At 51.3% G+C, this 27,179-nt stretch overlaps 3 protein-coding genes and 1 non-coding gene across 7 annotated transcripts; 1 reads left to right on the top strand and 3 right to left on the bottom strand.

Annotated features, from left to right (window-relative positions):
* Positions 1–3,707: 3,707 nt before the first annotated feature.
* TAFAZZIN (tafazzin, phospholipid-lysophospholipid transacylase) lies at positions 3,708–12,025 on the bottom strand. Of its 4 annotated transcripts, none has more exons than XM_052662918.1 (10): positions 11,609–12,025; positions 11,296–11,424; positions 10,074–10,119; positions 9,739–9,824; positions 5,674–5,754; positions 5,526–5,567; positions 5,233–5,295; positions 5,020–5,072; positions 4,575–4,652; positions 3,708–4,462 (listed from the first exon to the last, which is right to left on the bottom strand). In XM_052662918.1, exons 1-10 carry the CDS (start codon positions 11,670–11,672, stop codon positions 4,364–4,366), a joined length of 741 nt encoding a protein of 246 aa, XP_052518878.1. In that variant the 5' UTR covers positions 11,673–12,025; the 3' UTR covers positions 3,708–4,363. The 4 variants fall into 4 exon arrangements, with proteins under 4 accessions (XP_052518878.1, XP_052518877.1, XP_052518880.1 ...); XM_052662917.1 differs by having other exon boundaries at positions 11,581–12,023; XM_052662920.1 differs by having other exon boundaries at positions 11,809–12,023.
* Positions 12,026–20,055: 8,030 nt separating this feature from the next.
* Positions 20,056–23,904, top strand: DNASE1L1 (deoxyribonuclease 1 like 1; the record flags this gene model as incomplete). Its single annotated transcript, XM_052662660.1, has 7 exons — positions 20,056–20,232; positions 20,593–20,681; positions 20,767–20,853; positions 21,917–22,017; positions 22,177–22,289; positions 22,371–22,619; positions 22,707–23,904. Coding segments are annotated over 7 exons (963 nt in total), but the record flags the coding sequence as incomplete, so codon positions are not given.
* A 687-nt stretch (positions 23,905–24,591) lies between these two features.
* RPL10 (ribosomal protein L10) lies at positions 24,592–26,946 on the bottom strand. The gene is made up of 6 exons (XM_052662979.1): positions 26,891–26,946; positions 26,102–26,160; positions 25,899–26,006; positions 25,569–25,707; positions 24,892–25,054; positions 24,592–24,799 (listed from the first exon to the last, which is right to left on the bottom strand). Exons 1-6 carry the CDS (start codon positions 26,911–26,913, stop codon positions 24,647–24,649), a joined length of 645 nt encoding a protein of 214 aa, XP_052518939.1. The 5' UTR covers positions 26,914–26,946; the 3' UTR covers positions 24,592–24,646.
* LOC128070663 (small nucleolar RNA SNORA70) lies at positions 25,100–25,234 on the bottom strand. Its single transcript, XR_008201637.1, has one exon. It is a non-coding gene; the product is annotated as a small nucleolar RNA SNORA70 (small nucleolar RNA).
* Positions 26,947–27,179: the final 233 nt, after the last annotated feature.

Here is a 27,179-nt window from a genome sequence, read left to right as displayed (position 1 = left end):
ATTTACTTAGGTCTTCTTTAATACCTTTCCATAAAATGTTATGATTTTCCTTATGTAGATCTTTCACATCTTTTGTGAGATTCCTAGTTACCTTGTAACTTTTGTAAATGGTGTCTTAAACTATACTTTCTAATTTTTTGTTGCTGGTATGTATGTAAATACAACTGATTTTGATACATGTTGATCTTATAACTGGGAAACTTTCTAAAACCTTGTTTCCAAAAATTTAGGCATAAATTCTTTCAGGTTTTCTTTCAGTTCCAGAAGCTAGAAGTGGTACCAAAGCAGTTAGACAAATGAAATCAAAAGTAGAATACTTGTAAAGAAGGAAACAACACTGTCATTAATTTCTGCTATTAGGACTCTCCACATAGAAAAAACAAAAGCTGACTTTCACCTCATTTTGTTCCAAGTTTTCTGAGACTGAACATGAGACTTCCTTGGTGGTATGGTGGATAGGAATCCACTTGCCAATGCAGGCGACACAGGTTCAATGCCTGGTCCAGGAAGATCCCACATGCACCAGAGTAACTAGGCCCATGTGACATAACTACTGAGCCACAACTCCTGTACTGCAACTACTGAAGGTCATGCACTGAGAGCCTGTGCTCCACAACAAGAGAAAACACCACAATGAGAAACTTGTGCACCACAGCTAGAGAGTAACCACCTGCTCTGGCAGCAATGAAGACCCAGTGCAACCAAAAATTAAATTAATAAATAATTTAAAACACAACCACATGGAAAAATGGAACATTTATGTAGGGTATCAAATCAGAACTCTTCATGAAATAGTTGATGTCTGTCAAAATTAATATAAAACATATACATGAAAAGGGGATGTTACATTTGGACCTATGCAGATGCAAACTGGCTGACAGTCTGTTTTTTCCTACAAGTGAAAGTCTCTCAGTCATGTCTGACTCTTTGCAACCCCATGGACTATACAGTCCATGGGATTCTCCAGGCCAGAATACTGGAGTGGGTAGCCTTTTCCCTTTCCAGGTGATCTTCCCAACCCAGGGATTGAACCCAGGTCTCTCACGTTGCAGGTGGATTCTTTACCAGCTGAGCCACAAGGATTTATGTGGGGTTTTTTTAATGTTTACAAGGGTTTATGTTTTTTCCCGTTGTTGTTGTTTAGTTGCTAAGTCATGTCCAACTCTTTGCGACCCTATAGACTGCAGCATGCCAGGCTTCCCTATCCTTCACTATCTCCCGGAGTTTCTTAAAACTCGTGTCCATTCAGTTGGTGGTACTAACCAACCATCTCATCTTCTGTTGCCCCTTTCTCCTCCTTCTCTCAATTTTTCCCAGCATCGGGGTCTTTTCCAGAGAGTCAGCTCTTCATATCAGGTGGCCAATGTATTGGAGTTTCAGCTTCAGCATCAGTCCTTTCAATGAGTATTCAGGGTTGATTTCCTTTAGGATTGACTGGCTTGATCTCCTCAAAGACCAAGGAACTCTGAAGAGTCTTCTCAGCTCCACAACTTGAAGGCACCAATTCTTCGGTGCTCAGCCTTCTTTAGGGTCAGCCTTCTTTCACTAATGGCTAACCTCAGATATGCAGATGACACCACCCTTATGACAGAAAGTGAAGAGGAACTAAAGAAACTCTTGATGAAAGTGAAAGAGGAGAGTGAGAAAGTTGGCTTAAAGCTCAACATTCAGAAAACTAAGACCTTGGTATCCAGTCCCATCACTTCATGACAAATAGATGGGGAAACAGTGGAAATAGTAGCTGACTTTACATTTTGGGGCTCTAAAATCACTGCAGATGGTGACTTACTCCTTGGAAGGAAAGTTATGACCAACCTAGACAGCATATTAAAAAGCAAAGACATTACTTTGTCCACAAAGGTCTGTCTAGTCAAGGCTATGGTTTTTCCAGTAGTCATGTATGGATGTGAGAGTTGGACTATAAAGAAAGCTGAGCACCGAAGAATTGATGCTTTTGAACTGTGATGCTGCAGAAGACTCTTGAGAGTCCCTTGGACTGCAAGGAGATCCAACCAGTCCATCCTAAAGCAGATCAGTCCTGTGTGTTCATTGGAAGGACTGATGTTGAAGCTGAAACTCCAATACTTTGGCCACCTTATGTGAAGAGCTGACTCATTGGAAAAGAGCCTGATGCTGGGAAAGATTGAGGGCAGGAGGAGAAGGGGACAGCAGAGGATGAGATGGTTGGATGGCATTACTGACTCAATGGACGTAAGTTTGAGTAAACTCCGGGAACTGGTGATAGACAGGGAGGCCTGGCGTGCTGCAGTTCATGGGGTCAGAAAGAGTCGGACCCAACTGAGTGACTGAAGTTCACTAATGGCCGAAAGTGAATAGGAACTAAAGAGCCTCTTCATGAGGGTGAAAGAGAATGAAAAAACTGGCTTAAAACTCAACATTCAAAAAACTAAGATCATGGGATCTAGTCCCTTCACTTCATGGTAAATAGAAGGAGAAAAAGTGGAAGCAGTGACAGACTTTATTTGGCGGGGGTGGGGGGGCTCCAAAATCACTGCAGATGGTGACTGCAGCCATGAAATTAAAAGATCCTTGCTCCTTGGAAGGAAAGCTATGACCAACCTAGACAGCATATTAAAAAGCAGAGACATCACTTTGCCAACAAAGGTCTGTATAGTCAAAGCTGTGGTTTTTCCAATTGTCATACATAGATGTGAGAGTTGGACCACAAAGAAGGCTGAGCACTGAAGAACTGATGCTTTTGAACTGTGGTGCTGGAGAAGACTTTTGAAAGTCCCTTGAACTGCAAGATCAAGGGACTTGATCCTAAAGGAAAAAAGTCAAGGAAAAGTGAAGGGAAAAGTAGAGGAAACAGTCAATCCTAAAGGAAAAGTAATCAAGGGAAAAAAAGGGAAAAAGTCAAGAAAAAATAAAGGAAAAAGTAAAGGAAACAGTCAATCCTAAAGGAAACCAACCCTGAATACTCATTGGACGGACTGATGCTAAAGGTGAAGCTCCAATACTTTGGCCACCTGATGCAAAGAGCTGACTCTGGAAAAGTCCCTGATGCTGGGAAAGATTGAGGACTGGAGAAGAGGGTGGCAGATGGTGAGATGGTTGGATAGCATTACTGACTCAATGGACATGAATTTGAGCAAATTCTGGGAGACAGTGAAAGACAGGGAAGCCTGGTGTGCTGCAGTCCATGGGGTCAGAGAGTCAGACACAACTTAATAACTGAACAACTACCTGTGGACAAACTGGAGCCCTAAACAGAGCTGGCTTTTCTCTCAAGAGGATTTCCCTTCTGCCAGGAGTGCCACCGCCCTGGATCCTCCTACCTTTTCTCCTACCCAGAGCTCCAAACTCAGTCAAGTTGTCCCCCTTCCCACCTCTCATCACAGCACGTGTAGTTTGCAGCAGCTCACTGGGAGCTTCAGAGACCACCTCTGCCTAGGGAACCAGCCTGAGGACTGAATTGCTACTTGCTTCTCCCTGCCTTGCAAACTTTAGGTTCTGAATCAAGTCCATTAACCTCATGCTGCACCATTTGCAGAATGAGATGAAGCCCTACTGTTGTCAGGCTGCACGGGGATTGCAGACAAGGATGGAAGTCTTCAGTGGCGGGTGCCCACTGAGAACCCGTCCAGTCAAGTGCTGTTGACGTGCCCAGAGCTCTCAGGGGCCAGCCTTCTGGTCCAGAGGGTCACCTCCCAGCCCCACCCCTACAGAGAGGCCAGAGGTAAAAGAGCACAACACAAATCCTTTACTGATAGTTTATAAAACAACAAAGGGATTCAAGTGATGCCAGGGAGGCAGAAAGAACAGTGGGCCCCAGCGAGGGGCCGGGTCTTGGGCCCCATTGGACCTGGCTCCCCTTATAGAAAAGGGCAGCTCTTCCACCTGCAGCCCAGGGCTGGGCCCTGCCCGAGGCTCCCATGCCTGCAGGGAGCACAGGCAGAAGAAAGACATGGCTGATGGCTATCCCTGAGGAAGCAGTGAGATCAGGGCTCCTCCTTCCAGTGCCCTGCTGGATCAGGCCCTCCTTCCAGTCCCCAGCTCTGGGAGCAAACGGCTTGCAGGTGAAAGAGCACAGGGCCCCCCGCCTAAAGGTCTTTCCTCCCTGCGTGGCCAAGTGCGAGGAGCAGCTGAGAGCCTTCTTTCAGTGGCAGAACCAGAGGTGCTACAATGCTCGCCCACTCGGAGAGGGAACCCTGGAAGGGTTATGCACCAATCTGTCAAAAGGACCATATCTGAGCTCCGAGCATCAGTCCATCCCCCAGCCCAGCACCCAAAGGCGGCGCTGAGAGAGCTGGGAGGGGTCCCAGAGCTGTGTCTGGCCCAGGCCTCGCCACCCCCTCCCAGTCCAAAAGGCAGCTGGACCCGGGTCTAGGCAGGATGGCACCTATCTGGCTTGCAGGTGGTTGTGGAGCTGCTCTGCCTGGCTCTTCAGGCGCTGGAATTCCTCTTGGATGAAGTCCGTCAGGGCTTTGCGCATCTCCACCTGAGGGCGAAGGACTGGGGCTGCCACGCAGTCCTCAGGGAGCTTCGCCCAGGGCACCTGAGGAAGCCAAGGGCACTGGGACGGGCGAGGACAGCCCCAAGGAGAAACTCACTGCTGACTTGTTCTCTGCCCGCAGCCGTTCAAGCACAGGCCGGGCGCTGAAGGGCTTGCCAATCAGCACGGTGATTTTCTGCGGGGAGACCAGCCGCCAGTGGGTTGACAGGAGCGGGGGGCGGGGTGCCCACAACCCCAGCACTAAGATGCTGAGTACCCCCTTGGGTCCACCCTCCTGCTTTAAAACGGGGTGGTCGGGCTCAGTGACATCCAAGCCAGTCCTGGGGTCCATGCCCAAGTCATCCCTATCCTGCCCTCGCCCTGGCCATGGTGCCAGGAAACCGCCCCTCGTCTCTGCTTCACTCTGTTCCCTCTGCTGCAAGCCCAGCCCCTCTTGAATCTGGGCTCGGTGGTGCCGTGTGGAAGTCACAGGGCAGAGGGAAGACGGGAAGACAGACAGACAGACAGACAGACAGATAGACATGATCGGTGGCCCTACCTACCTGCCCAAAGCGGGGAAAGTAGGGTGGACTGTTAGGAAGGACATCGTTCATTCCTGCAGCACAGCAGACAGAGAGCCAGGGTGCAGGTGTGGGGGGTGGAGCAGGGCAGTCCAGGAACCCTGACTCGACCACCCAGAGGAGACCCATCCCACAAGACCACTGTGCAAAGCCCCTCTCCCTGGGCTGCAGCGGTGGTCCGAGAGGGAGGCTCACCAACATGCCACAGGGGCAGGATGATCGGATTGAGATGACATTCGGCGATCAGGCGACCTATTCCTGCCCGGGGGGAGAGGCAGAAACATTGGCATGAGCGGCATTTTGGTGCCAGCCTGTGGACAGGGCCGCTCCTGCCCTCCCTGCAACCCCATTCAAAGCAGCTGCCCTGGGCCAGCTCCTCTTCCAGGCTGGCCTTGGTCTGGGCCCATCCCCCTTCTGTGGCAATGATCACAGTCATCTGCCCCACGTGCCTGGGTCCCACCCAGCCAGAAAGGACCAGTGGCTCTTACCCCACTTGAAGCGGAGGAACTCAGAGCTCATGTTCACTTTCCCTGTTGAGAGAGAGGATGGAGTCGCAGCTTAGGGGCTACTGGGAGGGGATGGGGGCAGTCCCATCCAGATCTTCGAGCGAGTTGCAACCCTGCTAGCACCACTGACCTTCTGGGAAGATGTGCACCCAGTCCCCGTGGTTGAGCTTCTCCAAAATGAAATCCATTCCCTTCTGGTAGACGCCGTCTCCTGCCAATGAGAAAGTCTCCTCCATCAGTCTCGGTTGTCCCAGGACCCCCCTCCTCCACTTCACCCCCAGGGCCTGGTCCACGCGAACACCGCAGATGGTAAAGCGTCTGCCTGCAACGCGGGAGACCTGGGTTCAATCCCTGGATCGGGAAGATCCCCTGGAGAAGGAAATGGCAACCCACTCCAGTACTCTTGCCTGAAAAATTCCATGGACGGAGGAGCCTGGCGGGCTACAGTCCATGGGATCGCAAAGTCAGCCACGACTAAGAGACTTCCCTTACTTCCTTACGAACCATCTATGACCCCGCCTTCTGCCCATCAGTCCCAGCACAGCTGCTTCCCCTGAGCAACTCCGGCTGTGGTCAGACACCTGCAGTGTGTGCCCTCTCAGACCCCCGAACTGATTACTGTCCTCCCTGCCCCTGCTTCCACAGTTGGGCTCTTGGAGCCTTGGGACGAGCTAGTCCAGGGGCAAGCCTCTCAGCGGCTGCCGCTGGCCCAGAGGAAGCTGCAGGAGCAAAGCAAGGCTATTTGTGATCTCTAGTCTCACTGGGGCCCAAGGTTCTGCACAGCAAGCCTTTCCCCAGGGTCTCTTACAGACCAGTTCCCACAGGCACCCCTCAGGGGCCTCTGAGCCTCGTCTGAGTCCTCAGCCTCTGCTGTCCCTCCCTCCTGCTCTCCCCTTCCTTGAAGGGCGCCCCTTGAAAACTCGAGTCACCCTTTGTAAAGAATCCACCTGTAATGTGGGAGACCTGGGTTCAATCCCTGGGCTGGGAAGATCCCCTTGAGAAGGGAATGACTTACGCACTCCAGTATTCTGGCCTGGAGAATTTCACGGACTTTATAGTCCATGGGGTCGCAAAGAGTTGGACATGGCTGAGTGACTTTGACTCACAGTGTCACTGAGAGTTGGGGAAAAGTCAAATCTGCTACATGGAAAACGCTGTGGCTGAGCCGTCCCCGATGCTGGCAACACTGCCTCAGAGATGCCCCGAGACTGTGACACTGGCCCCAAGTGCCCAGCGGTCAGCAATAACCCAGACACGACTGCTGGCTCTTGACTTGGGCGTCACATGGGGACAATCTGTGCCCACACGCAGTAAAAACCTTGCTTGCCAAGCTTGTCCAGAGAGTGGACAGAGACCGAGAAAGAGGGAGGCTGAAAAAGAGGGGTAAATATCCTTATCTCATCAAGTGAGGAGTAGAGAGCCACAACACAAAGAGGGAGAGTGGGGCTTCCCTGGTGGCCCAGTGGCTGAGATTCCACACTGCCCACTGCAGGGGGTGCAGGTGCATTCCTGGTCAGGGAAGTAAGATCTTGCTTGCCCTGTGGCATGACCAAGAAAAATAAAACAAACAGGGAGACACGGACAGAGGGATGGTAGGACTACCTGGGCCGATGCCCTAAGAAATGGACTTCCAACCTCTTCTCTGCAAGGCCAAGTCTTTGGAAGGTGCTAGATAGGGATCCAAGGGTCTCAACCCAATCCACATGGAAATGGCCCAGCAGCTCCCTCAGGGGTTGGAGTTGGGGAGCAGTCACCCACTGCAGTTTCTCTGGGTGTCATAAGTGTGAGCTGCGGGTTCCCTACTTGGGATCACACGACCCACTAGGGCTGGGCTTCAGAGGCACAGGCTCCTGCTTGACAAAAACCGACTGGTGCGAACCAGCCTTCCAGCTCGCAATCGAAATTTTAAAATTCTATGCTTGTGGAGCAACCCTTCAGGATGTTTAGCTTTTACAAATGCTATTTCTACTCACTTGCATGGCTTGTGCAAGATCACTTTGACACTTCATGTCCTAGCACGAGGTGGGGAGGAAATTTTCTGGAACACAGAAGCAAAGTATACTGGGTACTTCCTTTGCTTCAATTGTTAGGCCTTTACTGCACGACCAATGCATTTGACAGCTTGTCCCTTCCCACATTCTCTCACCAGAAGGTGCTTAGGAAAAAGACTGCACTTGCTGCTTTTATTGTACCCTAAAATGTAGATACAGGTCAAAAAGAAAAACGAGGGTAGAAGTGGACACGGAAAGCCCCTGAGGTCACAGAAAGGAGGGACTAAGACTCAAGACAGAGTACCCGAGCAGCATCAGCATCACTCAGAGCAGTGCATGATGGATACCACGGTCAACTGCAATGACACTGGGGCCTCTGCTTGTGTTTTGGGGAGATGAAGTTGCCTCCAAATGCAGCAAAAAAGTGTTCCAGGCAGGGGTCTCTGGGGAGTAAGTAAGTCTGCAGACCTGAGGGGTGGGCACTGCAACTTTTCATTGGATGGTGATGGTTTAGTCACCAAGTCGTGTCTGACTCTGGCGACCCCATGGGTTGTAGCCTGCCAGGCTCCTCTGTCCATGGGATTCTCCGGGCAAGAATACTGGAGCGGATTGCCATTTCCTTCTCCAGAGGCTCTTCCCAACCCAGGGATTGAACCCAGATCTCCTACATTGCAGGCAGATTTTTTTCCGACTGAGCCAAACCATCATTACCATTTCCACTACTAGCAATAAGGTTTCCCCTGACCTCAAACACCCCCTGGTTACTTCCTCCTTACACCCCAACTTCCGGGAGGAGTGCCCCCCACCCTGCAGGGCCCCTCCCCACCACTCCCTCAGCTCTGGTGGCTGTCAGTCCAGGGAAGTGGCTTCTCCAGGATCACGGGAAGCTTCCACAATAGCCAGGAGCCCTGTTTTGCTCCCTGCTGCGCTGGGGGCTTCTGTCTCCACTGTGGTAAGGGGCTGTCCTGGTCCCTTCTCTCCCCCTCTACACTCTCATTTCTGTGTGGCTGACTTCGTTTGCACCAGAGTTCCCAGGATCTTTTAAAGTTCCAGAATGGCACATCACACTGTCTCCGGATTGCTCCCTCCTCGGGTGACAGGATCTCTCAATGCCCTGCTGCTCGTCCCTGGTCCCATCCTCCCAGCGGTTCCCTGGCACCTGCCGTCACCTAGTGTCATCATTGAGTTTTCTTCTCCTCGCCCCCCACCCCCGGCCACGACCAATCTATCAACAAGTCCTGGCAACTCCACCTCCAAAGCACAGCCCAAAGCACGTGGTCCCCAGCTCTCTGTGGTGACCCCCAGAGGCCCTGTCGCCAGAGGAACCGTGACAGCCCCTAACCAGGCTCCTGGCCTCCATTCAACCCCGATTCTGTCCACCAAGTACACTGCAGCCCGGGGGCTCTCTCTTTCTCTTAACCACACAAGAAAGCACATCAAATTCTTAGCACGATTGTTCTAGAAGCATCACAGGCAGCCCGTAACCTACATTTTCTGCCTTGGTCACATACCCTTTCAGGGTTTGCTACATGCTTCCTGGGTCTAGGATGCCTTGCCTTTCATACTCTGCTGGGAAAAATCCCACTTCCCCAGAGGACCAAGCAAGCTGGATTTGAATCCGGGCTTGGCCACCTCTCGCCCTATGATCTTGACCCCACAGCTTTCTCTCTCTGAGCCCCTTTTTCTGGAGAAGGGGGATCCGAATGGCCCCGACCTTCTGAAGCTCTCAAGAGGTATGGAGTAATCACTCCATGTCACACAGCTCGACACAGAAGCCTGTTTGTTTTCACAAACTCACAGCCTCCGGCACGTGCCACCACCATCGCTGACTGATGACACCACATGGCCATCAGTGCGTCTCTTAGCAACGGCCTCCCAAGAAGCAACTGTGGATAATGTCTCCTTGACCTCCAATGCCAGAGCCCCAGGGCACCCAGTCCTCCGGCACTTGCAGGGAAATCAGTGCTCTCCAAGAAACCATTGCTCCCTCCTCCCAGATGATGGAGGTGGGCCTCATGCGAGTGAGGCAGCCGCATGAGGCGCCTGCAGCCCTGGCACCCAGGTGGCCTGTCCCACCGGCGTCCCTCAACTCCCAGTGCAGCTGAACCAGAGACACTGCCACCAGTCTCCCTGCCCCTGGAAGGGCCAGAGAAGTGTCCCCAGCACCCAGCAGCCCAACAGCCCCTCGTAGAGGAGTGGCTCACCTCGGCACACGGGCACACACTTGCCCAAGCTGAAGAAGTGTGAGTGCAGCTCCTTGGTGAAGCAGATGTCTGCAGCTGTGGGGGTCCTGGAGTGGGGATGGATGCAGTCACCCCGGCTTCCCCTGTACCCTGCTTCCCTGCCACCCTCCTCCCACCAGCGTGCTGCCTAACGGCATCGGCAATGCAGAATGGAGGCACAGGAGGGCCAGTGGGGTCCCACCCCAGGCCCTGCCTGGACTGCTGGAGGCCACCTCCTGAGCAGGCCAGGAGGAGGCCCAATCTGGGCATACGGGTAAGGCCTGCTGGGCCCACTGTGGGGGTCCATTCCTCCTCACCAACGCATCAACTTCAGGTTCCAGATGTGACGGAGTTTCAGGATCCCTGGAGGAGAGAAGGCTGCATGCCTCAACTGACCTTGTACCTAGGGGGGCACCACTTTCTGTCACCCTGTTTCAGGGAATGAGGGACAAGGACATTTCCCTATAGCCCAAAGAGCTATCTTCCAGACCCTTCGGCTGGACCCCCAAGTTCTCTCTGGCTCCTCCATCTTCCACCCCCTGTATCTTAGTCGTCACCACATCCGGCCTGCCTACCTCCCTGATATATGCTAATGCTGCCCATCCCTGCTGACTCAGCATTAAAGAATCCACTTGCAATGCAGGAGATGGGGGTTCGATCCCTGGGTGGGGAAGATCCCCTGGAAGAGGACATGACAACCCACTCCAGTATTCTTGCCTAGAGAATCCTATGGACAGAGGAGCCTGGTGCGCTGCCGCAAAGAGTCAGACAAGACTGAAGCGACTAAACATGCACACACAGCACATCCTTCTAACTATTCCTCCACTGTCACTGCCACCACCCTGGTCCAGGTGACTGGATGGCACTAAAACCTTTCTCCTGGTCCCTGGGATTTGCCTCTGGCACCCTACAGGCCATCTTCTGCCCAGAGCAGCAAGTGTGTGCTCTGAACGACTAAATTGACCACATGGCTCCCCATGAGCTCCCTGTCCTCGTCCAGCAGTGGGAGCTCTGGACACCCCTGTAGCCAGCCACCTGGGTTATTGGAGCCAAGCAACGCCCTGTGAAGTCAGCACAGCAGAACTTCTAGACTCCCCAGTGAGGCTGGTCGAAGGCTACAAACCCAGCCTGAGGCAAAGCCGGAACCAGAACACAGGTCTTCCAGTCCCTAGCCCAGAGCTTCCTTGACAGGACACCCTGTGCTCCTCAGATTTATTCCCAAAGCTCTTCCGAACCATCAGCAGTTTAAAGAATGGAGGGTCCCGCAGGCCTGATAGCTCAGAGTAAAGTAGCCGTCAGACTTTGCCTTGTGGTCATCTCCTCACTTCCTCCAAATTCCAGAGGCCCTCTCCAAAATCACACTACCTAGGAGAATGCTGAAGGGGCCACAAATCAAACTTTCATCCCTGAGGCAGGACACCCCAGTAACAGGAGTGTGAGGACCAGGCAAAGAGCCCTGTGAGGAGTTTGTTCTGTTTGTTTGGCCCTGACCCAGGTTCCCTCCTTGCCTCCCCAAGCCGAGCACGCTGGCCCGTGTACCCCAGAGATGAGGGTCATCCATGCACGACTGGTGATTGGACACCGTGATGAGGGGTGTGGCTGGGCCTCGGTTCTCGATGAGATCGTACAGCACCTCCTTGTTGTGGACGGTGAGGTGGTTCATGCACTCTGAGGGGAGACGGGCAGGATAGGGATCTTGGCTTCTTTCCCCAGGGGCCCAGCGCTCCCCCCTACCAAGCCAACCCCTGCCAGCGCCCCGAACCCCAACTCTGGCTGGGCGTGGAGCCACGCGGCCGACCCTGCCTCGGCTGTGGGCCCACTCACTGGTCCAGAAGCAGCTGTAGGTGCCCACCAGGCCCATGACGACGCTGCTGGCCAGGGTCCAGGTGAGCGGCGGCACCACGGGGAACGGCCATTTCACGTGGAGGGGCATCTCCCCCGCACCCAGCTTCCGCCACAGCCCCCGGCCCGGCGCTCCCCTTGCCCTGGGGCAAGCCTATAGGGGCCGCTCTAGGTCTACGTCCTCAACCGCTCGGGAACCGGATCACTAACAGGCCCACGGATGGGCGCCACAGCTCGGCGCGACAGGGCACTCGACCAAGGTCACCTCGCGGGTCGGGCCTGAACCGGGCCCGGTCTCGGCCTCGCTCTCGCGCCACACACTAGCCGTTCCGGAACCAAAAAACCGGGAGCGCACTGAGGAGCCCGGGCTGATGGCGGCGTTAGCCGCGAGCTCCGCGGACCCGCCGGAAAGCGAGACTGCGGTGGCGCTGGGCTCGACCGCCGACTGTCGCAAAACTCTCTCGGGCCGCTCGATGGCAGCAATGACAGGCTGACGGGCGACTTGGCCCCGCCACGCCACGGCCCCGCCACGCTCCGGCGCAGGAGGGGCTCGAGCCCCGCCCCCTCTTCCGTTCCGAGTCCACTTTGTTCGTCCTTGGAAAAGTCTCCGTGACTAACGTGCTGCCTGGCACGGTTATCTGACGCCACTCAAGGTCGGGGTTGGCAGAGCCCTTTTAGTTTTTTCCCCTTTGTTTTCATTAATTTCATCTAACATAGAATTAACTACTTTATAGCATTTTTATTATATAGATTATTTTATGAATGTACCATATGTAATATTATTACACTACATAATTTTTACATAATTATCTACATACACTGCAAAATTCAGATTTAAATTGAAGAAAGTAGGGAAAATCAGTAGACCAAGAAGGTAGGACCTAAATCAAATCCCTTACAGTTGTACAGTGGAAGTGACAATAGATTCAAGGGGTTAGATCTGATAGAGTGCCTGAAGAACTATGGGCAGAGGCTCATGACATTGTACAGGAGGCAGGGATTAAGACCATCCCCAAGAAAAAGAAATGCAAAAAGGCAAAATACGTGTCTGAGGAGGCCTTACAAATAGCTGAGAAAAGAAGAGAGGCAAAAGGCAAAGGAAAAAGGAAAGATATATCCATCAAGAATGCAGAGTTCCAAAGAATAGCAAGGAGAGATAAGAAAACCTTCCTAAGTGATCAATGCAAAGGAATAGAGGAAAACAATAGAATGGGAAAGACTAGAGATCCCTGCAAGAAAATTAAAGATACCAAGGGAACATTTCCTGCAAAGATGGGCACAATAAAGGACAGAAGTGGCAGAAGATATTAAGAAGAGGTAGCAAGAATACACAGAAAAACTATACAAAAAAGATCTTAATAACCCAGATAACCATGATGGTATGATCACTCATCTAGAGCCAGATATCCTGGAGTCTGAAGTCAAGTGGGCCTTAGGAAGCATCACTATGAACAAAGCTAGTGGAGGTGATGGAATTCCAGGTGAGCTATTTCCAATCCTAAAAGATGATGCTGTGAAAGTGCTGCACTCAATATGCCAGCAAATTTGGAAAACTCAGCAGTGGCCGCAGGACTGGAAAAGATCAGCTTTCATTCCAGTCCAAAAGAAAGGCTATGGCAAAGAATGTTCAAACTACTGCACAATTACACTCATCTCACATGCTAGCAAAATAATTCTCAAAATTCTCCAAGCTAGGCTTCAACAGTACATGAACTGAGAACTTCCAGATGTTTAAGCAGGATTTAGAAAAGGGAGAGGAACCAGAGATCAAATGTCCATCTGATGGATCATACGAAAAGCAAGAGAGTTCCAGAAAAACATCAACTTCTGCTTTATTGACTACACCAAAGCCTTTGACTGTGTGGATCACAACAACAAACTGTGGAAAATTCTTCAAGAGATGGGAATACTAGACCACCTGCCCTGCCTCCTGAGAAATATGTATGCACATCAAGAAGCAACAATTAGAACCGGACATGGAACAATGGACACATCCAAATTGGGAAAGGAGTATGTCAAGGCTGTATATTGTTACCCCATCTATTTAACTTTTATGCAGAGTACATCATGTGAAATACCAGGCTGGATGAAGCACAAGCTGGAATCAAGATTGCCAGGAGAAATATCAATAACCTCAGATATGCAGATGACACCACACTAATGGCAGAAAGCGAAGAAGAAATAAAGAACCTCTTGATAAAGGTGAAAGAAAACAGTGAAAAAGCTGGCTTAAAACTCAGCATTCAAAATACTCAAATCATGGCATCTGGTCCAATCGCTTCATAGCAAATAGATGGGGAAACAATGGAAACAGTGACAGACTTTATTTTCTTAGGCTCCAAAATCCCTGCAGATGGTGATTGCAACCATGAAATTAAAAGACACTTGCTCCTCGGAAGAAAAGCAATGACCAACCTAGATAGCATATTAAAAAGCAGAGACAAAAAAAAAAAAAAAAAGCAGAGACATTCCTTTGCCAATAAAGATCCGTCTAGTCAAACCTGTGGTTTTTCCAGTAATCATGTATGCATGTGAGAGTTGGACTATAAAGAAAGCTGGGCGCCGAAGAATTGATGCTTTTGAACTGTGGTGTTGGAGAAGACTCTTGAGAGTCCCTTGGACTGCAAGGAGATCCAACCAGTCCATCCTAAAGGAAATCAGTCCTAAATATTCATTGGAAGGACTGATGCTGAAGCCGAGCTCCAATACTTTGGCCACTTCATGCGAAGAACTGACTCATTGGAAAAGACCCTGATGCTGGGAAAGATTGAAGGCAGAAGAGAAGGACAGAGGATGAGGTGGTTGGATGGCATCACCGACTCAATGGACATGAGTTTGAGCAAGCTCTGGGAGTTGGTGATGGACAGGGAGGTCTGGCGTGCTGCAGTCCATGGGGTTGCAAAGAGTTGGACATGACTAAGCTACTGAACGAAATTACATACAATTGTATACAATTACCATATTACAGAATTACACTGTATGAATGTATGTTTGTAATAAAATGTCATATGTGATGTTATATGCAATGTATAGCAGCATATAACATACAATAGGAAATATATATAACAGTATTTTATATCATTTAGTATTGATACATCCAAAATGTTGTCAGCCATTTCCAACTAGTTCCAGACATGTTCATCACCCAAAAAGAAAGCCCTGTACTCCTCAAGCAGTAATATTTTTAGTTTTTATTTTTTAAAGCACCACATGACTTCATGTATTTAAAAAACATTTCCCCAGCAATTTCCTGGTCCAGTGGTTAGGACTCGGCGCTCTCACTGCCAAGGGTGCAGGTTCCGTCCTTGGTCCGGGAAATAAGTACCTGCAAGGTGTGGCGAGGCCAAAAAATTTAAAAATGCCCAAACCTTCTGCTCATCACCACCCCCAATCCATGAGTGGGTAATTGCGGGGAAAATCGCACTACAAACCAGCCAGTGAGGACCCACCGCCGGGCCGCAGAACCCGCGCGAGTCGCCCACTTGTCCCAGCAGCGACCCCCATGGGGACTCCCCTCGCGGTCTGCCCTGGGCTCCACCTACACGGCGCGTTCCTGCGCCCGCTCGCCTGCGGCCATGCAGAGAACCTAGGAGTGCGCGGCCCGAAGACTTGGAGAGAAGGCTTTTGTCCTGGGGTGGTGGGGGACGCCCAGGCTCGCCGCGGGGCTCCCCTCGATGCGCCAAGCGCTCCAGGTCGGGCCCAGGACCGGCTCTGACTCACGGCTCGCCCCGCGCCTCAGAGCCTCCGCCGCCGCAGGCGCCAGGTCCCTCGCGGGCGGGGAAGGCGGAGTCTGCTGGGAAGGCGGGCGGCCGGGTCAGCGATTCCCAGGCCCCGGGCCGCCCTCCCTTCCACCGCCGAGGCGGAGCCAGGGCCGTGCCCGCTCGCCGGAAGGGTGAGGCCGGCAGACCGGCCTCGACGGAGCGGTCAGTGTGTTGGCGGCGTCTTCCTCTGCTGTCTCCTTCCGTCTAGGCCGGCGCTGCGATTCCCTGGGGGCTGTCGCGATCAGCCCACAGCACAGAAAGGTGTAGAGACGGCCTGGTCTGCGCAGGTATGGGCGCCTTCTAGGCGGAGGGGAAAGGAGAAAGTGGCCCCCAGCCTGGGAAGGGAATTCCAAGGCTGGGGCCCCAGCTTTGGGCTGAGGCCAAAGTGAAAGTGAAGTCGCTCAGTTGTGTCCGACTCTTTGTGACCCCATGGTAGTCCATGGAATTCTCCAGGCCAGAATACTGGCATGGGTAGCCTATCCCTTCTCCAGTGGATCTTCCTGATCCTGGGATTGAACCAGGGTCTTCCTCATTGCAGGCAGATTCTCTACCAACTGAGCTATCAGGGAAGCCCTGAGGGGAGGAACTCTCTAGTTCTTCTTGCCCTCCGCCCTCCTGGGAGCCCATGGCCCCAGAGCCTCCAAGCTTGCCCTTGCCTGCCCAGGGCTGCCTAAAGACCCATGGGCATCCCAGAATAGGCACTGGGGAAGGAGCCCAAACTAGCATGAGTGACACTAGCAGGTGGCTAGAGAGAAACAGGCAGGGGGCCCAGCCAGGGAGAAAGTGAACCCAGGGAGGAAGGTCACAGAAGTAACAGAGAAAAGCCGGCAGAGGGAAGTAGACGGACTGACATGGCTGTGTGAGGGTGACACCAGCAGGAAGTGGGCTTTGGTTGCAGAGTCGAAGACGACTCTGGCTGACTTGAATCCAGCAATTGAAGGAGTTTATCTTAAAGATCATGTCTGGCAGCTGGGGAGAAAGAAATGCACCATGATGGTCCTCCTGGTTGCTGATGCTGGTGAAAAGGTAGAATCAACTCTAAGGTTGAACCCTGGTGTGCTGCTGGTGGGAATGGAAGATGAGGCAGCCACTGTGGAAAATAGTATGACATTCCTCAAAAAAAGAAAAAAAAATAGAGAATTACCATTTTGTTGTTGTTGCTCAGTTGTGTTCAACTCTTTGCGATCCTATGGACTGCAGCACACCAGGCTTCCCTGTCCTTCACCATCTCCCAGAGCTTGCTCAAACAAACTCATGTCCGTTGAGTCAGTGATGCCATCCAACCATCTTATCCTCTGTCGTCCTGCCTCTTCTCCTCCTGCCTTCGAGCTTTCCCAGCATCAGGGTCTTTTCCAATGAGTCGACTCTTTGCATGAGGTGGCCAAAGTATTGGAGCTTCGGCTTCAGCATCAGTCCTTCCAATGAATATTTAGGACTGATTTCCTAAAGGATTGACTGGTGTGATCTCCTTGCAGTCGAAGGGACTCTCAAGAGTCTTCTCCAACACCACAGTTCAAAAGCATCAATTCCTCAGCACTCAACCTTCTTTATGGTCCAACTCTCACATTGGTACATGACTACTCAAAAAACCATAGCTTTGACTAGACTGACCTTTGTTGGCAAAGTAATATCTCTGCTTTCTAATATGCTTTCTAGGTTGATCTTAGCTTTTCTTCCAAGGAGCAAGCGTCCTTGAATTTTATGGCTGCAGTCACCATCTGCAGTGATTTTGGAGCCCAAGAAAATAAAATCTGTCACCATTTCCATTGTTTCCCCTTCTATTTGCCATGAAGTGGTGGGACTGGATGCCATGATCTTAATTTTTTGAATGCTGTTTTGTTTTTTTTAAGAAGCTCTAAAAACATGTATTTTTCAAAGTACAGTTTTTCTCAATGTAATACAAGGCACGTGTCTAATAGATATACGTCTGTGTATAACTGAATGAAGTGCCTGAAAACAACAGCAACAACAAAAAATCGGAAATCATGTCTACTCTAATAGAATGTAACAATTTAAACTACCAAAATAAAGAGTGGGGCATGAAGAAATGTTGCCACCTTGTGGCCACTTTGGGTAGCAACAATTAAAAACCTGTGAAGATGGGCACGTAATATCCCCAGGCCTTCAGGGATGCAAGGGAAAAAAACCTGTCATCAACGAACCACCTTAGGTAGATCCTGGAAAAAGAATTCAAAACCTGGCAATTGGTCAAGAAGCCAACCTTGGGAGGTAACTTTTACTCACACTCTTTCAAAATAATCACACGAAAAAATATCGGTATCACTGAAACTTCCTGCTGCTGCTGCTAAGTCGCTTCAGTCGTGTCCGACTCTGTGCGACCCCATAGACGGCAGCCCACCAGGCTCCCCCATCCTTGGGATTCTCCAGGCAAGAATACTGGAGTGGGTTGCCATTGCCTTCTCCAATAATGCTGAGTTTTAAGCCAGCTTTTTGCTCTCCTCTTTCACTTTCATCAAGAGGCTCTTTATTTCCTCTTCACTTTCTGCCATTAGGGTGGTGTCATCTGCATATCTGAGGTTATTGATATTTCTCCCAGCAATCTTGATTCCAGCTTGTGCTTCATCCAGCCCAGCATTTTGTATGATGCACTCTGCATATAAGTTAAATAAGCAGAGTGACAATATACAGCCTTGCCGTACTCCTTTCCCAATCTGGAACCAGTCCATTGTTCCATGTCCGGTTCTAACTGTTGCTTCTTGACCTGCACACAGATTTCTCAGCAGGCAGGTAAGGTGGTCTGATATTCCCATCTCTTTAAGAATTCTCCAAAATAAGAATTTTCCACAGTTTGTTGTGATCCACGTAGTCACAGGCTTTAGCGTAGTCAATGAAGCAGGAGTAGATGTTTTTCTGGAATTCTCCTGCTTTTTCTATGACCCAATGGATGTTGGCAATTTGTCTCTTTTTTTTTTTTTTTTGCTTCCCTGGGTTATGGCACACAGGATATTCAATCTTCACTGTGGCATGTGGGATCTAGTTCCCTGACCAGGAATTGAACCCAGGCCTCTGCACTGGGAGCTCAGAGTCTTAGCCACTGGACCACCAGGGAAATCCCATTTGATATCTGATTCCTCTGCCTTTTCTAAATCCAGCTTGTATATCTATAAGTTCTCAGTTCATGTACTGTTGAAGCCTAGTTTGGAGGATTTTGAGCATGACCTTGCTAGCATGACAAATGAGTGCAATTGTGTGGTAGTGTTCACATTCTTTGGTATTGCCCTTCTTTGGGACTGGAATTAAAACTGAAAACTGACCTTTTCCGGTCCTGTGGCCACTGCTGAGTTTTTCAAATTTACTGGCATTTTGAGTGAAGCGCTTCCACAGCATCATCTTTTAGGATTGGAAATAGCTCACCTGGAATTCTATCACCTCCACTGGCTTTGTTCGTAGTGATGCTTCCTAAGGCCCACTTGACTTTGGACTCCAGGATATCTGGCTCTAGATGAGTGATCATACCATCATGGTTATCTGGGTCTTTAAGATCTTTTTTGTATAGTTTTTCTGTGTATTCTTGCCACCTCTTCTTAATATCTTCTGCTTCTGTTAGATCCATACCATTTCTGTCCTTTATCGAGCCCATCTTTGCATGAAATGTTCCCTTGGTATCTCTAATTTTCTTGAATGGATCTCTAGTCTTTCCCATTCTATTGTTTTCCCCTATTTCTTTGCATTGACCACTGAGGAAGGCTTTCTTATCTCTCCTTGCTATTCTTTGGAACTCTGCATTCAGATGGGTATATCTTTCCTTTTCTCCTTTGCCTTTCACTTCTCTTCTTTTCACAGCTATTTGTAAGGCCTCCTCAGACAAGTATTTTGCCTTTTTGCATTTCTTTTTCTTGGGGATGGTTTTGATCACCGTCTCTTTTACAGTGTTATGAACCTCCATCCATAGTTCTTCAGGCACTCTGTCTATCAAATCTAATCCCTTCAATTTACACGATCCAGCAATTTCACTTCTGGGTACTTAACGAAGAGGATTGAAAGTAGGAGCTTGAAGAGATATTTGTAGAGTCGTGTTCCCAACAGCATTATTGACAGTAGCCAAAAGGTGGAAGCAACCCAGTGTCTATGGATTGGTGAATAGATAAAATGTGCTCCATCCATCCAGTGGAATGTTATTTAAAATTTCAAAAGAGCATTCTGAGACCTGCTACATCATGGATGAAATGAGGACAGTATGGTCAGTGAAATCAAACAGTCACAAACAGACGGCTACTGTATGACTCCACTTGCATGGGTTGCCTAGAGGAGCCAGATTCCTAGAGACAGAAAGTAAGGATGGTGGGGGCCATGGGCTGGGGGAGGGAAGGAGGGTTATTGTCTAATGGGGACAGAGTTTCAGTTTGGGGAGATGATGAAGTTCTGGGGATGGATGGTGGGGATGGTTGCACAACAAGGTGAAGGTGCTTCATGCCACTGAACTGTGCACTTAAAAATGGTTCAGATGGTAAACTCGATGCTGAGTGTATTTGATCCCAATGAAAAAGAACAAGCCTGAGAAAGAGCTTCCAACATACATGCTGATGTTGGAAGATATCCACAAGGAAGAAAGGAGGACATGTGTGATGGTGGCAGCACAGGGAAGCTGGTTCTGGGCAGCAGGATGAGCATCACTTTCTCTGTCGCATATTACCATGTCCTTCTGGAACTAGAACTGTGCGCAACTGGGACCTGAACCTGGGGCAACCTGGATTCCTCTGGAGCGTTCCAGAAGCCCATACACAGCCATGCTCTGCTTTTGCTCCTCCTCCTGGCCAGTGGGGCTGAGACCTTTCGCATCTGTGCCTTCAATGCACAGCGGCTGACACTTGTCAAGGTGGCCAGAGAACCTGTGCTCGACACCTTAGTGAAGGTCAGTTCATCCCTGCAGGGAAGCTGGGCCCCTGAGGACCATGACCCAAAACCCCTAGCCCTGTCTGACCAGGGGCATGTCCCAGAGAAGAGGGGGACATCAGGAGATATGGTGTGGCAATGTGGAGCAGCACCTTCCTTCACTGTCGTCCTCAGTCTCCTCCTCTGTAAAATGGGTGCGGTGTTTATGGCAATGGCATTCCATCTTCTCCCAGGGCTTTTCTAGCCTCACAGCTCTCTTGGGGCTGCAGCCAGTGTGTTATGACACTCATGGCCACGCCACTGCCCGGTTCCCAGAGAGACCACCCTTCTGCCTGGGCAGCTGGCCCTGAGCAGGACTAGTCTTCCTGGTTTCCTGCAGATCCTGGCTCGCTGTGACATCACGGTGCTGCAGGAGGTGGTGGACTCATCTGACAGTGCCATCCCCCTCTTGCTTCGAGAACTCAATCGGTGAGGAAGGCTCTGTGGGTCTTAACAGAGGGCCCTCCCTGCGAGAGCCTCAGGGTCGCTGACCCCAGGTCCCCTTTTCTGGCAGATTTGATGACTCCGGGCCCTACGCGTCCCACAGCAGCCTCCTGCTGGGGCGTAGCACATACAAGGAGAAGTACGTGTATCTCTACCGGTGAGCACAGACGGAGACCGAGGCGGCCTGGATGCTTGGTGCCATGTAGTAGCCCGAAGGGTGGCCCTCACCTTCACACTGTACTTCTCATCAGAGGTTTTATCCCGGGGTCTTCCTGTGCTCTACCCCAGACAGCTTTGGTGCCCATATTTCCCTCTAGAAGGACACCTTCCTTCCCCAAGCATAGATGTGGGCACCCCATGCCTCCCCCCTGCAGAAGCCACTGGGGCTCAGGGCTAGAGTGGCCCCCTCTGTGGGAGTGACTGGTTGCAGCTCCTGGGAAGAGACTCCCTGGGGACCTGTCTTGAGTCCTGGGCAGATGCAGTTTCTGGAAACAGCCCTCAGTCCCTGGGAGGACAGCCTGAGGGGGTCAGAATTGAGAGGGCAAGGGTGGCAGTCAGAGATGGAGACTTGCTCCTCTATATAGATGAAATTATATAATATCTAGAACTCACTCCAAAATGATGGGGGAACAGAGCCCTGCCCATATACCAGCCCCGCTCCTAATCTCAGAGTGGAAATTGATCTGAGTGTCCATCAGCCGATGAACGGGTAAATGAAAGGTGGTCTCTCCACACAGTGGAGTATCATTTGGCCTAAGAAGGGAGGAAGTCTCAGCCAGGCTGCAGCCCGGATGCAGCTGGGACACATGTGTTAAGGGAAAGAACCAGTCACAGAATACTACGTATTATTTGATTCCATTCGCATGACGTGTTCAGCAGAGATGGAAAACAGATCAGGGGCTGAAAGGGAGGGGAATGGAAAATGCTCATGAGTGATGTTTCTTTGGCCTGCTAAGAATATTCTGAAATTGATTGTGGTGATGGTTGCACAACTTTGTGCATTGCCACTGAACTGTGCATGTTAAACAAGGTACCTTTATGGTAAGTGAATTCTAGCTCAATCTAAAAGAAGTTCTAGAAAGAAGGGCTGGAAGGCTGTGCTTCCATGAAATAGAGCTGCTGGTGGCGGGCCCCCCTCCCTGAGTGCCAGCTCTGATGTGGGCACTTGCAGACCAAGAGCAGTGACATGGGGCCACCGCTTCTTGTCCCTGGTCCACCAGGTCACATGAGGCAGAGGTCCGGGACTCCTACATATACGACAATCAGGATGATCTCTTTACCCGGGAGCCCTTTGTGTGCTGGTTCTCTTTACGCAGCAAGGGTAAGAGGAGGGGGTAGAAGGGTGGTCCCACTGTGGGGGAGCAGGAAGTGGAGTCTGGAGGGTTCTGCCAGGGCAGGGGGTGGGCTTGGTCACCCAGCAGGGACTGGGCCGGGGAGGGCCAGGAGTGGCTGGGAGCCCTGTGTCCCTGGGGTCTTGCAGTTCTTCCCAGCCTTGTGCTGGTCCCGCTGCACACCACTCCGAAGGCCGTGGAGACGGAGCTGAATGCCCTATATGACGTGTTTCTAGATGCTTCCGAGCGCTGGCAGACCAAGGTAGGGCTGGGCCGATTCTGTGGGAGGGAAGAGGGCCAGGGCAGCCAGGCGGCTGGGCCTGACAGCTGCCTGCATCTCCAGGATGTGATCCTGCTCGGGGACTTCAATGCTGACTGTGCATCACTGACCAAAAAGCGCCTGGACGACCTAGTTCTTCGGACTCAGGCTGGCTTCCACTGGGCCATCGCCGACGGCGTGGACACTACGGTGCGGGCCAGCACCCACTGCACCTACGATCGCATCGTGCTCCATGGGGAGCACCTCCAGAGCCTGCTGCGTGGCGCGGCCGCCTTCGACTTCCGCCAGAGCTTTGGGCTCACTGAGCAGGAGGTAAAGCAGTGGTGAGGCTGCAGTGGGCTCCCCGGAAGCCCCTTGGGCCTGAGACTGATGCTTTGTCTCCCCGCTGCCTGCCCCTAGGCTCTCAACATCAGTGACCACTACCCTGTGGAGGTGGACCTGGCGCTGAGCCGGGCAGTGCACGGGGTCCAGCCCCCCTGCCTGGACACTCTGTGGCTGTCACTGCTGCTGCCCCTCCTGGCCCCCCAGCTGGGCCTGGTGGCCTGAAGCCATGTACCTGCTGCCCCAAAGTGAGGACTGTCCTGTCTTCTGGACTCAAAGCCCTGCCCTGCTCCCAGCCTGCCCCTCTGTGTGCCTTTGCTTTGGGTGTGTCCTCTGGTCAGGCCTTTGCCTGCCTGGCATCAAAAGGTAGAAAAGGCAGGTGGGGCCCTGGGGCTGGACCCATGCCACTTGTCCCCCGGGTAGTGTCAAGAATGAGGACAAAAGACTGGGTTAGGGGGTGAGGGGGCTCAGTAGAGGTGATCTTGGCTCAAGGGCAGGGCTCTGAGAAGGGAATTGCAACAGATCAAAGGATTTTATCCTGACAAAACCATCCACTCCAAGAACAGAAAGCCAAATGACACAGACATTACATGTGTGTAGCAGACATGCCAAAAGGTTCATCTTTAACATACACAAGACTTCTAGGAAACAGTATTAAGACCCCAGGAGATACAATGGTAGAGATCAGCAGTTTATACACAGACATACACACATAAGAAAACAGCAAGTGGTCAAACTCATTGTAACTTAACCAGATGCCGTAACACCTCTGGTCAAGTCCATGTTCAGACCACAATGCAATTTGGCCCCTACCACTCAGGGTGTGGTCAAGCACTGCCTAGAAGAGGCTGATCACCAAGGCTATAGATGCACACAAAGTATCTATAGAAACCAGTGTAACCATTATAGATACTTTGTAAATGTGTGGTCCTATGGGGGTAAAGACTTCCCTGGTGGCTCAGATAGTAAAGCTGCCTACAATGTGGGAGACCTGGGTTCAATCCCTGGGTTGGGAAGATCTCCTGGAGAAGGAAATGACAACCCACTCCAGTGTTCTTGCCTGGAAAATCCCATGGATGGAGGAGCCTGGTAGGCTACAGTCTATGGGGTCGCAAAGAGTCGAACACGACTGAGCAACTTCACTTCACTTCATGGGGGTAAAAGGACACACAGCAAAAGTTAACTAAATGACCCCATTTAGTGTGTTGTCAGCACAGAGCTCTTCGCCACCTCCCTTTTCCAGAAAACAGACCTCATTAAAAATCTGCACAACAGAGCTATTGTACTGTGAATTAACTGTGACCTAGAAACATCTACCTGAGGTACAAGGGTGGCTCAGCTGGTCAAGAATCCGCCTGCAATGAGGGAGACCTGGGTTTGATCCCCGGGTTGGGAAAATCCCCTGGAGGAGGGCGTGGCAACCCCCTCCAGTATTCTTGCCTGGGAGATCCCATGGACACAGGAGCCTGGCAGGGTACAGCCTCCAAGGTCACAAGTCAGACTCAACTTAGAGACTAAACATTTCCACCATAGCAACTTGATGTCAGGTGTGGTGGTCCTGGGAATGAAGTCCTATAAGGGGTGGTGGGCTAGGCTTAGAATGGGGGAGGGTAACAAGGTTTCTCAACAACTCTTAACCCAGGAAAAGGTGGTTAGGCCCAGGACAGATGTTAACTCTAGGGCTAACTGTACGACCCCACCTCCAGGGCTGTGTCTGGTGAGGTTCCACAGCAGCCTAAGGCCAACATTAGACCACAAGCCCTTTTCCATCATCCAGGGTGTGAGCTTCTCAGTGCTCCACATATAGGTGGGAGGACTTCAGAACCTACTGCCTGGGGTCAAGGCATGTACCTCACTGGCCCTACTGTCAACTGGCCAGCTTGTCAGTCTTCTTCTGAAATGACAGCAACCCTTGGGGCATCCAGTTCCCCACCCACCATGAATCCAGATGCAAAAACAGATGGACAGGAAATAGCATTTATTGGTGAGCATGATTAAGGAGGGGACAGCGCTGATGCTCATGAGTGCAGGGCCCGCCATTTGTCCAGGGGACCACGATTAGGGATGTATTTGACCCCACAGCCATCTGGGATGAGTCGCTTTTCTGCCACCATGTTCTCAAATTCATCCGCATTGAATTTGGTAAATCCCCACTTCTTAGAGATGTGAATCTAGAGAGAGACAGAAACAACTGAGTCACGGGCCCTGAGGCCAGGAGTAGAGAAAGGGGAGACCAAGGCTGCAAGGAGACCAAGCTCCTTACCTTCTGGCGGCCAGGGAACTTGAACTTGGCCCGGCGGAGGGCTTCAATTACATGTTCCTTGTTCTGCAGCTTGGTGCGGATGGACATTATGACCTGGCCAATGTGGACCCTGGCCACTGTGCCCTGAGGCTTTCCAAAGGCACCGCGCATACCTGTCTGGAGTCTAGATTGGGAAACAGCAGGCCAGTCATGAATGCCCACTAGGAAGAGTTGTCTCCAAGGTCCCTTAGGGCAACCTGTACAGTCAACAGGTTGCATACACTACCAAGGAGCCTGCTATTTGCAGCCATTGCACACTGGGCCCCCATGGGGAAAAGAGCACAGTCGGCTTAATTGGCTGCAAAGAAAAGAGAACCAAAAAACAGACTAGCTAGAGTCCCTGCAAGGTGCCATTGGGCTCCTCTGAAAGATCTATGACCACCCCAGCAACCTGCTTGCTTGCAGGTTATGTCATCAGGTGCAAAGAGAAGCTATTCCCACATGAGCAACTTGTTGCCCAGAGCGATGATGCCTTTTGAGCTTCTTTCTGGGACTCTGGGTTGTTCAGTGTCCATTGAGGTCCACTTACTAGCCCTTTGGCCTGGCTTTGCTGGGGGTTAATCTCTGTGGGGCCACTTCTCTGCCCTGGTCGATGAAAATCATCAAGCCCAAAGTAGAGGTCTCAGGATCCAGCTCACCTATCAGCTCCAGCGCAAGACAACATCTTGTTGATGCGGATGACATGGAAGGGGTGGAGCCGCACTCGGATGTGAAAACCATCTTTGCCACAGCTTTTCACCATGTACTTGTTGGCACAAATACGGGCAGCCTCCAGGGCTATGGGAAGACAAAATGCCACAGAAGCATTTACCACGGCTCTCTGTCTTGGTGGGATGAGTTTAGCAAAGAGGCTAATGATTGGGCACTTGTGATTAATAAGCTGGTCATTTCAGTGCAGTGACTTCCAGGTTTGGCTGGGGGTGCACACGCAAGGAACCGGGCAGCATTGACAAGGAAGCCTGCCTCACCTTCAGAGGAAAGCTGCTCATACTCATCTGACACCATGTGGCCACAGAGTGGGAACTCATCCACTTTGGCCTTCTTACGCCCCAAGTCGAAGATGCGAATCTTAGCATCTGGGGAAAAAAAGACAACCTTGCTGAGTGTGGGAGTTCCATAAGCAACTAGGTCATTGGGCCCAAACCAGTTTGGGAGCTTTGCCCCTACTTACCAGGGACACCTCGGCAGAAGCGGGACTTTGGGTACGGCTTGTTCTTACAATACCGGTAACTGCAAGGAAGACAACCCAGGTTAGCAAGGGTTCATAAAGGAGCTCTACAACATGCACGTTGAAAGCTTGACACATGTTAATCTCCCAGCTTGGTCTCCTTTACCGGAAATGGGCGCTAAAGCAAGATGTGGCCAAAACTCAAGTCACCTTTAACAGGGGATTAAAAAATAAAATACCATCCTCGACCCTGTTGTTTTAAACGCTCACATTCTGAAACACACTTTCTCGGTTTAAATATAAAATAGCACAGTTCAAGCCATCCACCTAAATGGACCTTGGAGCACGTGGCATTAAGTTCGCCTCCAAGCCATGTGAAGGGCTCCCGGCGCCCCCTGCAGGGCCGAGGCAGCTGAAACCACTTTTCCGGGACTGCCGTTGGCATCCGAGGCGCCCACATCGCACGTCGCCTGGAAATAAGACGGGAATGGCACACAGAGGCCTCGAGAGGAAACTAAACTAGCGAATTTTCAAGTCCAGAGGGCGGGATGCAAGGTAGACATCGCTTGTACCCCTACAATGGGGCCATCGTATGCAAAATTGGGTCAATCCACCTCTACAACAAAATAGGAGAAAACCTCAAGTGACCTGGAATGTCTCAAGGAATATGCAGAGTCCGTCCCCAGGACAGAAAAGCCGCACCAGGGAGACCCCACCCCACTGTTGCTTTTAACGGTTAAATGGCCCTCCCTCTCGCTTCCCAGCAGCGAAAAAGCATGGAGTAGCACTCACCACCGGGCGGGGCGGCGGCCCATGGCGACACCAGGATCTTCAGTGGCTACAATGAAACAAAGTCGGAAAAGAAGTCGAACACAGGCATTAAACTAGGAAACAGAAATGGCAAGGACAGCCATAACCGGAGGCCGCGACTACTTACCGTGCCAACGGGAAAGAGGCGCTCCCACGCCTGCGCAGGTCTTATATAGGCAGCCTATCTTCACGCGTAGGAACCATAGAGTCCAGGCGAGGGCGCGTAGACGCTCTATCAGACTTCCGGACCATAGATGTAGCGATGCTCTGC

This window comes from Budorcas taxicolor, chromosome X, assembly GCF_023091745.1.
Source record: "Budorcas taxicolor isolate Tak-1 chromosome X, Takin1.1, whole genome shotgun sequence".
Lineage (NCBI taxonomy): Eukaryota > Metazoa > Chordata > Mammalia > Artiodactyla > Bovidae > Budorcas > Budorcas taxicolor.
Note: the sequence above shows the minus strand (reverse complement) of the source record. Positions and strands in the feature narration are given on the sequence as shown.

What these genes read in the sequence shown, in the direction of transcription:
- TAFAZZIN (XM_052662917.1), bottom strand. Translation starts at nt 11,689, where the DNA reads ATGCCCCTCCACGTGAAATGGCCGTTCCCCGTGGTGCCGCCGCTCACC. An exon ending in GTTCCTCCGCTTCAAGTGGG is followed by an intron (nt 5,296 to 5,525) that starts GTAAGAGCCACT and finishes CCCCCCGGGCAG; the next exon opens with GAATAGGTCGCCTGATCGCC. An exon ending in GGGCAGAGAACAAGTCAGCA is followed by an intron (nt 4,463 to 4,574) that starts GTGAGTTTCTCC and finishes CTTCGCCCTCAG; the next exon opens with GTGGAGATGCGCAAAGCCCT.
- RPL10 (XM_052662979.1), bottom strand. Translation starts at nt 26,913, where the DNA reads ATGGGCCGCCGCCCCGCCCGGTG. An exon ending in GGCCGCCGCCCCGCCCGGTG is followed by an intron (nt 26,161 to 26,890) that starts GTGAGTGCTACT and finishes TCTTCCTTGCAG; the next exon opens with TTACCGGTATTGTAAGAACA. An exon ending in AGTTCCCTGGCCGCCAGAAG is followed by an intron (nt 24,800 to 24,891) that starts GTAAGGAGCTTG and finishes GTCTCTCTCTAG; the next exon opens with ATTCACATCTCTAAGAAGTG.